Source organism: Hyaena hyaena, unplaced genomic scaffold (genome assembly GCF_003009895.1).
Source record: "Hyaena hyaena isolate Hyena2069 unplaced genomic scaffold, ASM300989v1 scaffold_327, whole genome shotgun sequence".
Taxonomy (NCBI): Eukaryota; Metazoa; Chordata; class Mammalia; order Carnivora; family Hyaenidae; genus Hyaena; species Hyaena hyaena.
This window is the reverse complement of record NW_024080962.1, coordinates 355,288-370,135: the sequence shown is the minus strand read 5'-3', so window position 1 is coordinate 370,135 and position 14,848 is coordinate 355,288. Positions and strand designations below refer to the sequence as shown.

The following is a 14,848-nucleotide window of genomic DNA, read 5'->3' as shown; positions in this document are numbered from 1 at the left end:
GTTTTTCAGCTCTTCAGAGAAAAAGGTGAAGAATTATTTAAAAAAATAAAACCTTTGTGGCAGCACTTTTGCTTCTGTTACAGCAAACCAGGCTGCCTGCCTCCAACTCATAACTGAATCTCACCAGTGGTCGCAACTGGAGATTAAGGACTTCACGCGCAGGACAGCACACACCAGCTGCAGAAATGTATTCTTACTGAAATTTCATTTTATTAAATATTTTCTGATTAAATACGTTCTCATCTCTAGTTAGATCTCACATTTGAAACTCCTTAGAAATGGTAAACAATGATACACAATCAAATAGGAAAAATACATCCCACTCCACCAAAATAACTGAAAACACGTGTGATAGAAAACGAAAGTATATCCTAATTTGAAATACTCAGTCTTTGTATAACTCTTCTGGGTCTGTAAAGATACCAGAAGTAAAAGCGCTCTAAAATTGGTCTTCTAAATCAAATTCTTTCTTTTATTCATGAGCGTACCCGGGTTCTTAGAGCAGCGTAGGGGGCACACCGGAAACACTAGGTACCGACTGGGGGGCAGAGGCGGGCGGGGTTGGCCGGGAGGGGGTGAGGAATGGGGAGGCACGGGGAGGCGGAGGAGGCAGGAAGAGAGTCAACAAAGACCGAGGAGGAGACCTGAGAGGAGAGAAAGCGAGGAGAATCCAGGGGAGAACCTGGGGGGGGTGGGGGGGCGGGGAAAGCAGTGGAGAAGGAGAAGATCAGGACAAGAAGAAAGGAAAACAGAGAAGCCAGAAGGGAAAGGAGGGGAGACCAGGATGAAGGGAGAGACGGAGGAAACCTCCCACCTACCTGAGCGTCTGTCACAACTGAAGGTCACTTGGCATTTTCCTACGTAAAATCTTAACAGTCTTGCTCAACTCCCATGAAAGTATTCAGTCGATTAATAAATTCTCTACAATTCATATCATACATATACATTTACCTGGATACATGATCAATAAATTAATAAGAACAGAAGCTATCGTATCACATTTTTATTACATGGTTTTTACAAGCTTCATCTTTTAAACTGAGAAGCATGAGACAGTGTCTCTAAATTCCAAGCAATTTCCTCGCTGAGCACAACAAGTACACTCGATGGCTACGTGACACACCTTCCCCAACTGGAGCCATACTCAATTTCCCACGCCCTTGAGGAGCAAATCACGACGAAATGACCGTTTCCTGGGGTGATGACATTAGAGCTCTCAGTTCTTCCTTTTCTGGTCATTTCCCTTTGCCAAGTGTTTGCTAGAACTTCTACCTTCCTTCGTGTTATCTTTGTCTCTGGATGCCATTTTACTAGGAGCGTCCCTTACGTCTGTGGATTTTTTCCTACCTTCCTTGGCCTTGGCACTTCCGTCTAGGCCCACACTCCGCTGCTCTCGGGGCTGTTTACTGCTCGGAGAGCCCTTCCTGGATATGTCTGCCGCGGTCGTTTTCTTAGCCTTCCGGTCATCCTCTTCTCTCTTCCCCTTTCTTCTCTCCTCGCTCTTACTCTCCTTCCTTGACTCGAGCTTCTCTTTTTCCTTCCTGAGCTCTTCTTTAGTGAGTTCTTTAACTTTCAGGTTTTCCAATCAAAGGAAAGAAAGTTTATTGAAAGCATCTCTTAATTCACAGAACAGTAACGCAGTGCAAATGTATGGTCGTTATCTCTCCACACACACGAAACGTTCATTCAGAAAGTGCTTTAATCCTCTAGTTTTCAAGTGGCTAAAGACAGATGCAAACCTCTACCAAGTATCAGCTATCCAAGAAATGCCAGAGACTTGCCATCATATTTTTCCAGCTGGAAACAGGTTATAACTTTAGATAAGGTTCCCATGCAATGTTATTAAAAATGAGTCCATCCATAAAGGCAGTACTTTACACAAAGGGTTAACAACTCACATTTCACAATTATAATGACATAATTAAAGGAACACTGGCAGCATTAAGAATTTCCATAACTTGCACGTATTTGTAGGAAGAGAATTTTTAACCTTTCAGTTTTAACAAAAATTTATGTCCTTAAAATATCTGTGCTTACAAGCCTTGAAAATATAATACACAAATGGAGAAATTAAATGCCATTTAATATTCTTAGCTAAGTAAGAAGAAAAACAATATCCATGAGGATAAAATTTTAAATTCATTACCTACAGTGCTTAAAAGGACAAGCAGAATTTTTTGTCTGCTTATATTCAATGTTATGAAATCAGTATTCCTTTAAATATGTTTTCCTGTTAATCTACTTAGAGCCACTCAAGCCAGCAGGCTCTGTCCACACGCACAGCGAGGTAGCAAGTAAATGGAACATACAGTTGATTCCAAATCTCGTCTAAAACCAACCCTGCTTTCAATCCTTTTCACGTGAAGTTTAAGAGAGCTGCCAGCAAAAGCTTTGAATTTTACCTTCTCGCTCTCTCATTAGGAAATCTTAAGAGAAGCAAGGTGTTTACTGTATTATATAGCATTTAAGCAGAAACAAAGAAAATGAAAGATTTCTTTAATAAGATGTGGAAGATGTTTGTGCCCATCAAAATTCACATAGCACAAAATGTTACTCAATTCTTCTTGAAAATCGCATCAGAGCCTTCTAAACATACAGAAGAGCATTCATCAAGAATCAACTGTCCAAATCCTCACCTACTTCAATGCTGTTTGCAGAGTAACAGACACAGTCACACTGCAAGAATGCACGTGCCCTGCTCAGACCCGGTTCCGCAGCTCTTACATTAATTCCTTACTGCTGGGTTTGCCTCTTCAGATCGAGAAGTATAAATTACATTTTATTGGGTACTTAGTTCCTAATGATTGACATAAGAATAAAATGGCAGAAATTGCTCTCTTTGGGGGGAATTATGCAGGTGGAATACAAAGTGAACGCGTTAAAATATCCTAACCTTAAAATTAAAATAGAAACCGCAAAACCCTGCAAGTCATATAGTCAAAGTCTCACCTGCTAATGTTTTACCAAAAAACAAATAATAAACAAGCTAAAAACATTATATGCCAAGCACTTGAACACAACAGACTATTGCAGGTTTGTAAAGACAACGTGCGCTGCTCCCATGCCCGTCCCTGAAGGACATAAATATTTATATGTGAACAAGAGAAACCACAGGGATATAAAAAAATCAAGCAGTAATAATAAGCTGTTAGCCTACATATAACCGCTGGCAGGTCTAGTAATTTTTAAAGAATTAAAATATCAAAGCACAGCAAATTCTATACCAATGAAATACGGCACACCAGATTATAAATCCATGTTTTCATTTAATTGAAAACTCTAAGTTGGCTCACACTCTCTCTGATTATGCTCTAAGACACAACGTCATCAGAGCTTTTGAAAAAAATGAAATCAATCAGTGGAGAATTCACCTCTTTTTTCCCCAATAGTCTTTAAAAAATTCAAACCAAGAAAGGTTTCAGGTTAGACTATGGCAAGTACAGAAGTGAATTTACATGTAATAGAACAACATCATGATCTCGTCATGTTTTTAATTTCAAGCCTGTTACAAAAGTTCGGATAGCATGAAAAGGAAATTACTTATAATTATAGGCTTGAGGCAAAAAATTCTTTAATGACACCTTAATAAAACCACTTGTGACCAAAAGTGCAATCTAGGCTAAAAAGCATTAGTAGCTGCAGTAACTTATCTAGAAAATGTCATGCATCTTCAAGCATTAAACTTGATTCACTCAAGGCTAATTTGAAAAACAGAAAATACCTTTAGCCTTAGCTTTTCTCTTGGCTACCCCACCAGGTCCTTCTGTTGGTATTTACAAGATGAAAATAGGTTATAAAGAGAAAATATTAAGGGAATTAAAAACTAAGCAAATGAATATAGTCAAAATCAAGGTCTCTATTAAGCAAATTAAGTTAAACTTACCATTTAAAAAACATACCCCTTCAACACATAAATATCATATATATGTTTCATAAATAAAACCTTACTTTCACTAGAGCAAAAATGCATTATAATCAGCCTGTGATTCAGTCCACTTCATGACTTGCCCTGGACTTGAAACACTTTTGGGCTTCAGAAATTAAACTTAACTTCCTCTGGAAATGGCCTTGCCCTCTGCTGTGGCTCCCTAGCCAGTGGGCTTCTGCTTGGCGCAGACGGTCAATTACAAGCACCACACGTGACAGGCCAGGGGATTTACGCCCCTTACCAACATCACTGCCATCCAGAAAAAGGACAGCGATTTTGACAGAATTTTAATCTCTACTGTTTGCAAAAGCATTGCTTTTTTCCCTCCGTTTCAAACTTTCTTTATTAAAAAAATTATACAAGCAAGTAAGAATTACACTGTCATGTAGGGATACACTTATACTCTTCATTTTAAAATCTGAAATGGCTTTCTGTTTCCTGCCTTGGCGAATAAAAGTTCTGATCACGGGCCTGCCCTCTAACAAACACCAATACCACATACTCCTCAGCACACTGCCGTTCTAATGAGCCTGTATTTGGCATCTCAGGCAACTGATGCTCTCAGTTCTGTCTCCCCGTCACATAAATGATACTTTATACTCATGTATCAGCAAACTTCCCAAGGTGGCATTCCAAGTTGCTAGCCCACTGCCTAGGCTTAGAGTGGGAGGTGTGGTGATTACCGGTCGCCGCCTGTCGGGGCAGCACCAGGCACCATCTGTCACTCAGCAACTAAGAAAAGCCCCCGAGCAGAACCTCGTCTGTGTGTTTCTCAAAACCCTATCACACCCCCAGTTTCGGCATGAGATGTTTTCACTCCTGTTCTGTTCTAATGTTCAAATCATCCTCCATTCCTAAATCCCTTTCCTCTTTCTCTATCCATCGCCATCTGCTTCCATCAAATGAAACAGTCCATTTGAGAACGGCAATTTATTTTGGTTGAAGTATTTTCATCATCAGATGGTAGCTATACTTGAGGTGAGCATAGCATAACATGCAGACGCATCGAAACACTATGTTGCACATGTGACACTAATGTAACATGTGTGTCAACTATGTTTCAATTAAAATAAAAGAAATATCACCATCATTATTCTGGGAAAAAAAGTATCAGTGTATGTCTTACTATTGACTACACATAAAAAAGAAATGGAATTAACTGTTGCATATGGCTATCTATATCTGTTCAATTACTTATATACAACAGAACCATAACTAGTGTGTGTGTGTGTGTGTGTGTATGGATGAAAGAGAGAGAGACAGAGAGACAGAGAGAGAGGCAATCATTTTTCACAGATAAAACTTGAATCTTTCCTAAACTCTATGAAAAACAGCACACCACCCTGTAATACTGAATACCATCCTGGACCACTCCCCACTCAAGTTTATTTTAGAATGAAACATTAAACCTACACTTGTAATGCCAACTTTTAAATACATGGGCAGTATCCAATGTGTGAAAGAAATGAACATAAAACATCAAAATGCACGTTTAATGCTGTTCACGTCCCCCTCCTGACTCCTGTAATGCATGGCCAGAGTTTCCTGCTGAAAAGCGGCGAGGGTTAAGAAGCAGACTACCCAAGGGGCGCCTGGGTGGCTTAGCTGGTTAAGCATCCGACTTTCACTTAGGTCATGATCTCACGGTTCGTGGGTTCGAGCCCCGCGTCGGGCTCTGTGCTGACTGCCAGCTCAGAGCCTGGCGCCTGTTTCAGTCTGTGACTCCCTCTCTCTCTGACCCTCCGCTGCTCACGCTGTCTCTCTCTCTGTCTCCTAGAAATAAATAAAACATTAAAAAAAAAAAAAAAGCAGACTACCCAAATGCCAAACCCCACTATTAACGACACAGTCAAAAGAGCTACAGGGATGAAGAGGCTAGAGGTAATGTCTGACACTAATAAAATATTAGATCAGCATTAGATTAGTGAAACAGGAAAAAATAATGAGTGCTTTTGTTTAAAACTTTTCCAGGTTGGGCACAAATCCTTAAGGTGATATATACAACGTGCAATGCACTATACAACATTCCAAAAAATCAACTTTAGCTACCTTTTCTGAACTTAAAGAATACAGTCTATAATTTTTCAATATTTTTGACATGATAAAGACTGACCTAATAATGTAAACCACAATTATCAAATTCATTCTCAGAAAGAAGGGTTTAGGCAGGAGAGAGAGCATAGCACCACGAAAATATGATGCTAACAGAGAAGTCCTTACATAAAGGAGAAATGAGAGGAATCAAGAAAACGCAGGGTTCTTCAAGTCAAGTGTGCAGTGTTAGGAAGGAAGGCATAAAAAAGGTTTAGGATGAGGGCATTACTGAATTATACTAGTTATTAAATGTCCCATAAGGCTCTTCAGATCCCCGTTTTACAAGCAGAAGAGGAGGTCACATTTCAATGAGAAAATATAGGTGGAAAAAAGGGTGACCAAAACCCAGGGTGCTTATGCCACCCCCAGGCCCAGCCCCCGCTGACAGCCTTCTTCTCAGAAGAAGACTGATCATATGTGGACTTTCCCTAGGTTCCCAGGGACCAGAAGGGAGTGTTTGTCAGATTTCACTGTGTTTGCACGTCTGACGGCTAGTCCCCTAGCCTACAGGAGAGGCGTGCTCTCAGGAAGGAGAAAGGGACCTACCAATAGGGAAGAAATTATAACGAAGCCAGAGATGCGGTGGGAGCCGCAGGGAAAGTGTCAACTTTGGAAACCAGAAGATGCAACATCTGCAAAAATGATCAATGAGAAGAAACGATGAAGAAAATTGTGAGAATCAAAAAATGCTATAAAGTGTGAAGACGACAGAATGCAAGACAGATGACTATCTTGGCGAGGCAGAAAGCAAATCTGTCTTTACAGAAGAAAAACAGTGACTTGAGAAGATGGAAGAGCATGGGAAAGGTTTTCATCCCCTGCTAAGAGAGTAACTGTTACCAGGGAGCACCTCACACTGGCCCAGTCCAGGGAAGTTTAGACGGATCTTTTTCCATCCATGCCATGAAGCTCAGTGGCGAAGGGGCTGGTGGTGATCCAGCACTAGCACGCAGAGTGGGGAAGACACAGCGTGGAGGAACACTGTCAAGTGGCTCCAGAGGAAACCACAAGGCAAGTACGTACGACTTTGCTTTTAAATAATCCCTAATTACAGGCAGAATTAAACTCTTACTTGTAATGATGGTTGATGTGGACTCCCTTTAGCATCAAAAAAAAAAAATCAATAAACATGTCCTATTTTTCTCCTTTTCTCTCCTTACTCCCATAGCCAAAGACCAGGGGCAAAAAAAAAAAAAAGGAACAATTTTATCAAACAAATTCATGACAATGTAACTCCTTACAAAGAATATCCAAGTAGTATAAAGAAAATTCTATCAACAGGAGCCTGAAAAGGCAGCATTTTGGTATTCTGTAACTCATTTGGATGAAAGTTGGTTTTTTTGATAGAATACATTCCAGCTGAAGGCGGTCATCAAAAAAGCATCAGGATGTGGTTGTAGTCAGAGAAGAGCAAAGAATATGTAATCACCATGTTCTTCACTTCCTTTTGCCTTTATGGTTACTGTGATGTTTTCTTTTTAATTGTTTTAAATGTTTGTTTATTTTTTGAGAGAGAGAGTGCGCATGCACGTGCCCGGTGGGGGCGGGGGGGGCGGCAGAGAGAAAGGAATGCAGAATCCGAAGCAGGCCCCAGACCGAGCTGTCAGCACAGAACCTGAGGTGGGGCTTGAACTCATGCACCCCAAGATCATGACCTGAGCCAAAGTCCAACGTTTAATGACTGAGCCACCCAGGTGCCCCGAAAAGTCTGATGGTGTTTAAGGTAATAACTGTAAATAGCTCTGTTAACTATTTGAGAATTTTTGAACAGAAATTTTTGAAAAGCAGGTCTGATGTTCTTTCCTTAGAACAGGAGTTGCCTAAAAGTAATTAATGTTATTTTGGCAACTGCCTCAGAGCCACTCTCCCACACACATTTTCAAGATGAAATGTTCTGTATCAAATTAAAGTGCTGAATCATTAAGCCAATGGTGCATGTTGCACCACATGCAACAGACATAATTTTAGAAGACTGGCTCCATTACAGAAACCCAAGTCGCTACTACAGGTTTTTGAAGACTCAGCCATAAGCTTGTAGGCTGGGAATCACTTCATTCTTGGGGCACTTCAGCCACTTCCACCGTCCCAGGTTAAGACCTGTGAGTCGCTTTGAGCTTTAGTTTTTCATCTTCCTCCTCCCTGTACCAAAACATCTCAATTTATTTCAACACTGACCAGACAGAGCAGAAAAACAAAAAACAAAAACAAAAGGCCCCAAATGCCTAAGTTCTCTGAGCTATGTGGACTGCTGTTCTAGACTGGATGTCTAGTTCGGCTAAAACACATGCCAGGAGACTACATCAATTTCCTTTATATTTTCAAATAGATGCTCTAACAATAATATCACAGGCATATCTGAAAAAAGCAAGCTACGAACCTTCCAATGCTCTATAGTAAATAGGGAAAGGAAGATCAGAGCAGAAGAGAACGGAATGACTAAAAGCTTAGAAAGGGACTACATCCAGAGACTGAAAGTTTGAATGAAGACGCAGACTCAAAACAAACATGAGACAAGGGAAAGCTCACCTTAAGACTTCAGTCAGTGCAGGTTTCCTGTATGAAATTCAACATGTCATTTCTCTTGGGGGGAAAAAAAAAAGAGTCCAATAATTTTTTCACTTATTTAAGCTGGGTTCAGAAAAAAAGAAAAAAACCTCAGTATTTTATTATGTAATGAATAACTCTTGAAGTTATCACTCATCAAGATTAATAACCCCAGTAAATATTTAATAAATCTCTATGTTGGGCTCCGCTTTGAAGAGGGATTCAAATGAAGGCTACGGCCTGGTTCCTAACTTTAAGGAGCTCACAATCTAGTTAGTATCTATTTCTCTGTACTACTTGGTTATGCAAATATCAATAAATATCAGAGGCAGAGAATGTGACATACAATTCTATCAGTCAACTTGTTGATAATAAAGTCTGAGCCAGTGAATTTCATGAAAATGCTCCAGGTATGCATTGTAATCAAAGAAAATTCCACAGCCCAAATCACAGAAAACTATTTATTTCAGAGAACAGGATCTTATTTAGAAAGGATCACGAATATCAATCACCAAAAGGCGAAACTACCAAGTGCTCGATCAAATTAAGAATAACTGCCAATGCCTTTAGCTGCTTTTGAGAATTCTCCAAAGCTTTATCAGGGTGGACAGGAAACATTTTATTCAGTCTAGCTCACTGTAAATAAATGCAAACTAGAACTGAAGCAGAAACGTTTTTCTTACATGTCTGGATACAGCTCTGCGAGGCAGGTAGGGAACTCCTAGAATAAAGAATGGAGATCCAGAAAAAAAGCAGGATCACCCAGCCTTCCATTAGGCCTGGGGCATCTGCGTGATTCTCCCGGGCAGCCGGCTGGCGGCGAGGCCTCGGGACTTAAGGAGACCAGCGTCGATCCACAAGACGGCTCTCCAGCTGCCTTCCACCCCACCACTCATGTCCCAGAGAAAACAGGCCTGAAAGGGGCTACAGTGCAGAAATGAAACCCCCAGAGTGCCACTTCTTGGTTTCTGAAGCCAACTCCAGAGAACCCAGCTGGGCAAACAGCAGCTCTAAGGACACAAGACGACACATGAACACAGAGCGCATTGTGCCACATCCCTCTGGCTGTTCATACTGAGAAAAGCAGAGTAAAGACGATACAACTTAAAACTGCGTAACTACAAATAAAGATTCAAGTGTACAGAATACAGTGTTGCCTTTTTAAGTAAGTTCCTAAACCTAAAAGCCATAAAGCTAGGAAAACATTTATACTATGAATTAGAAAATTATACAATGAATCCTTAGAAAAATTAAACCTTATAGCAAATATAATAAATCAAATTTAAGTGAAGTAATTCTGATCAGCTTCAAAATACTCTACACTTGTTTGCAAACAACTTTATTTTTTCGCACCCAAACAAGGCTTAGCCGCAAGTTGAAGGAAGTCACAGAAGTCAGGGGTTCACCAGCTCCCTATGTTTTACCTTCATCAGAGACTTTTCAGAAAGGGTGAGTAGATAGGGTACTAGAAAAACAGAAAACTATTACCTCACTTCCTTATTTTTTCACAGACAAAACTAAAGCATAATTAATTTCTGTACATAAAACGTGCATTAGTATCATTATCGTGGCAAAACAAAAAAAGGCTGATGAGAAATTAATGATTCCAAACATTCTTAACACACAAATTTAGTTTACTTCTCAAACTGAGCAAACATCTTCTAGAGTTAGTAGTAATGAACGTTGAAAAATAAGACTGCTTTAAAACATACATCTTAGACGTGCCGCTACATGAATTTCATTGAGCATGAGGTATAAGGTTGTTTTAAATTTAAACTTAACGAACTTTGACATTTCACAGTACTCAAAGTGAAAGACGCAGTCAATATGGACAAAGACTGCATAAACTTTCAAAAAGAACCTTATTAAAATCACACACGTGTTCCAGGATATTAACATTTCAAAATCAGAAAATTTCCACTGTCAGAGCGATTAACAGAATGAATCATATTCCCTGAATAATTAGGGAAGGACAGAGTAGAGTTTTAATAGGCACATAAGCTTTAGGAGATCACTGTCCCGTGTACAACATGCACATTCACATGCAAAAGTAGCTTTAAAATAATGCTTTTTTAAGATTAGCAAGTTGTAGCTTTTTTTCTGACACATGTGAGTGGTGGGTAAAAGGGAAGCTGATGTGCTTCCTGTGTTCTGATTTGACACTTTTACTTTCTGGCTCTTGCTGAGCTGAGCTGCATACCTATAAATACCTCAATAGCCTCCAACTGTGATTTCCAGCAGAGAAACTAAATTTGTCTTGTTCCCCTCTGAAAAAAAAATGGATGACTTATCTATCTTACCGAAAACAATTTGGTTAAATAAAAAAAAAAAAAAAAAAGGAATGAGTATCTGAAAACGAGAAATCACTATAACTAAATAAAATGTTCAAAAATAGAAACATATTTGAATTTTGAGCTCAATGAGTATTCAAAGCTAAGTCTCACAGAAGCTCAAAGAGATTTAAACACACGAAAGACCACTCCCTAGAAGGTACAGAAACCTTACCATTTACAAGCGGTAAGGACACACATAAAATCTCATTTTATGCAACACATGTCATATACAGCTAATATGACTGCTTTTACTATTACAGAAGCAAATTTGTTTTAAACGAACTGATTCAAAAATGTTTTTAAGGTTTTCTAATGGCAAAAAAAGATCATTCTTTGAAAAGAATTACCACTTTAGTAAATTCAATTTATAAATCTGAAAATCATACTTTTCCTAAGCCAAACAGATAGCCACTTAATAAAGAAATACAGGGAAAAAATGGAAAAAGACTTATTTAGGATGAATAATTTTAATATGTACAACATTATTTAAGATACATATTCACATTTTCCCTCTTGTGTAGCAACATGCCTACTTAAGAAAAATACAGATTACTTTCTCTGGATGTATATTTGGAAATTAAATTAAAAATAAACTTTGCCTTTGTACAGAAATATTCAGACATACTACTATCTGAATACAGTAATTTCACTACCCTAAGGCAAAAACATGGGGTTATTTTCAAATTATTTTAAGCACCATTAATACAGAATTTTACACTGAAATTTGTATTAACCTATCTGGCACATCAGTTAGCCTAAACAAATTACAATAAAGAATATCAGCTTTTTAAAGAACCATCACTTTACACACCGGTCATGTTAAAGATCAACAGAGAAGCATTTAATATATGAATCATGCTAGAAACATTTTTATAATCAAGTATATTATAATCATCCCAATCAGTTCGTGGGTTAGAAAGACAAGCATCAAGGGTTAATCACAAAACAATCTGCTATTAAGTTTCTCAATTTAGTTCAGCGAGTACATTAGTTGAAACCAAACAGATACAGAAACCAATTACACCACCGAGAACAACATTGTCAGTGCACTCTGTCCACAACTACAAGGATGAGGAGGGCCCATGAGAGGTGGGGAGAGCGGAGCGAGGGACTAGCTAGGAGCTGTACTGGGGAGAAAGATCACGTGCTTGCCTTGTACTGTTGGGTCACAGCTGCCCCACTGCATGTTAAGCCCTGGGAGAGCAAAGGAGAGAAAGAAACAGGAGACTGCTTCGGGTTTTCGTAAGCCAATGACTTCAGTCCCTGAATCAAAGTTACTGGTTATGTAAATCCAAAATGACACAAGTCTTGCCCTGAACCCCTTCATTCTGTGACGTACCATCAACACCATCTGCTGTTTCGCTTTCTTCTTCTTCTTCTTCTAGCATTTCAAAAGGAGTCATTATATCATAGAGAAATGAGAGGAACCCATAAAACCAATCTGAACTCTCCTCTGCTAAAATATTAAGGACTTCCTCAAGAGAATCAATATTTTCATTACTGCCATCTTTGGTCAGGCCTACATAAAGAATAAAGGAAGAGAGAAAGAGAAAATAAGGAGAGCAGTTAGGTGGAAAAAAGAAGTTGAGGAAGAGTGATCTCAAAAAGGATGTGCATCATGGTCACAGAAGTTTACGGAAAAGGTATTTTGGAAAATAAAGAAGCTGATTAAGATGCACACCTTACAATCAACTCTCAATCGTATGTCCCACAGGAAAGGCACAATTGCACCAATCCTCATTCCTACCAGCCCCTAACCAGGGCTTTGCCTTTCTCTCGGTAGAGAGTCTAGAGTCCCAAACACAAAATTGTTATCGGCCAAAATCAACTGATTTAATATCAGTGGGAAGAACGAATGAAAGCAGTATCAGGGTATAAAGATAGACACTTCTGACAACCTCCACATTTGCTGATTTACCGACCAGATATTATCGAGAGTTGATTATACAAGCATTTACATGTAACAGTACATATTCACTGAAGAAAATAAAAAGGTTCATCTCCTCACACTTTTCCCCTTAGGGCCCAGAGTTACCTTAAGAAACTCTGGAATTAACATGACTAGCAAGATTACTGTTTATAGCATCCACAGATGGACATATAAATATATTCAAGTTATATCAGATAATCAACTTAAATTTTAACACTCTAAGATGTTAGCAGTGTTTGCAGTGTTCTGGCTACTGACTCTTGGTCTTGTAATTCTGACCAATAATAATGAGTCAGCTACTAATAATAATTCACTCTGGTGACCCATACTGAATTGGATCAAGGTCCCAGTCAGTCATTTGCAATAGGAATATTCCAAGGTTCTCTTTCCATAGGCCTAAGATATAAGCTTCTACCGCAAAGACCTCTGGCTCCTGTTTGGGTTTTGTTTCATTTTGTTTTGTTTTAAGTGTCAGTCCCAAAACAGGCTATCCTGATGGAAAGCAAAGTATATATTGTTTTTATCCTATTTTTTTTTTTCCTGTGAAGAACTGGCTTTGGGTAAGAAACCTCTCTTGGCCCAGTAAATATAAAAATCCACCAATATTGCCAAGTCCTATATAACAACACACATAATTTTGAAAAAGAAAAGAAAAACCCAGGGTAGAGGGCTCTGAGTGTAAGAAATGTGAACATCCATGACTTTAGAGCTTTTCAAATTATATAACCACCTAATTCAAGTAGGTCAGGCTTGGGCAATTCAAACTTTCTCCATGTAGCATAACACTCAGCAATCAATAGTGGCAGCTAAGCTATACCAATAAGATACCTAGTATGAATATTAAAGCATACAGTGTATTTCCCCCACTTTAGTCCATAGAAAAGCTACATCATATCATTCTTCATGTATAGGGGGGATAGGAGAAAACAAATTGCACTTGGTATTTTTGGTATTTAAATTGCTTTCTGATACAACTAGAATATTTTTCACTGAATTTAACAGTTGACAAGGGCTATGAACCAAGGTCTGTATTCCGATTCAAATCTCTGTGGGAGTAATATCGTTTCTTCTGCTTGCCTTTACTGCAGCTGTGTATTCACAATAAACATGTTTCTTTTTCTCCATTTTCAAAGATTAGTACTTCCAAGTATCAAGTATAAATTATAAAGCTTTACTACCCTTCAGTATGACAGGCAGAAGTGTTCAACAAATATGCAGAAGTATCTGAACAAAACTATGACCCAAATGTGCAACCTTCTTGTGGTTCTTAAGACAAAAATACGACTTAGAGGAGAAAAGGAGAAATATTCTAGGGGTAGAATTCCTCAGCCGCTGAGAGCAGGCCTGAACCCAAGGGCGGAAGTGAATGCCTTCGAGTGGACAAGATCCAGTTCACTCATGCGTGCATCTGGTCTACAAAAGCTTATCAAGTATCAAGGCTCTAGGAATTGTTGATGGCCTTCCCTTCTGTTCTCCAGCCACACCTGATATGGTGCCAGCTAGGTGCTAATCACAGACAAAAGCACAATCATGTAATCGTTAGATGGTGCTACTCTAAGCATGGAGTCCTTGGATCATTTTCCTGTAAATTTTATTCAGGAAACAAGTTTTCAAAGAACACAATGTCCAGCAATGTAGTTTTCAATAACCTGAACCATTATCAAAGATACTTTCCTTTAAGTAGGAAGTATGTAAACTAGAACGGGCTTAGAATATTTTCAAAGTATATCTTAAGGGCCATGGCCAGAAACAGTGAAATAAAATTAATGATGGCTATTCAGAATATCTTGATTTACCTACACATATTTCATTCTTTCTTTATATTTCACAAGAAAAAACAAATCTTAAGATGGGAAATGTAAATATGGATGGGTACATTTCCTCAAACTGGTGACATTAGGTATATGCAGATTTAAGAATGCAGAAAGAAATACTTATGAAAGAAATGCCAACCCCATGAAAGCTCAGCATATCTCAAACGCTACTACATCCACAAGCCAAGCTCCCCCTTAATCTCCA

General features: G+C 38.9%; 1 protein-coding gene across 3 annotated transcripts in view; it reads right to left on the bottom strand.

Annotated features, from left to right (window-relative positions):
* ASPH (aspartate beta-hydroxylase) overlaps positions 1 to 14,848 on the bottom strand; it is a 174,149-nt gene that overhangs the window by 147,419 nt on the left and 11,882 nt on the right. Inside the window, exons 4-5 of one of the 3 annotated variants that reach the window (XM_039249130.1) lie at positions 3,722 to 3,763; positions 187 to 1,569 (exon numbers count right to left, since the gene is read on the bottom strand). The exons of 1 other annotated variant lie outside the window; for it this stretch is intronic. In XM_039249130.1, the coding sequence (XP_039105061.1) occupies positions 1,217 to 1,569; positions 3,722 to 3,763 (395 nt within the window). In that variant the 3' untranslated portion in view covers positions 187 to 1,216. Of the gene's footprint in view, positions 1 to 186; positions 1,570 to 3,721; positions 3,764 to 11,999; positions 12,419 to 14,848 lie in introns of those variants that run through there. One more of the 3 variants, XM_039249128.1, reaches the window with a different exon arrangement.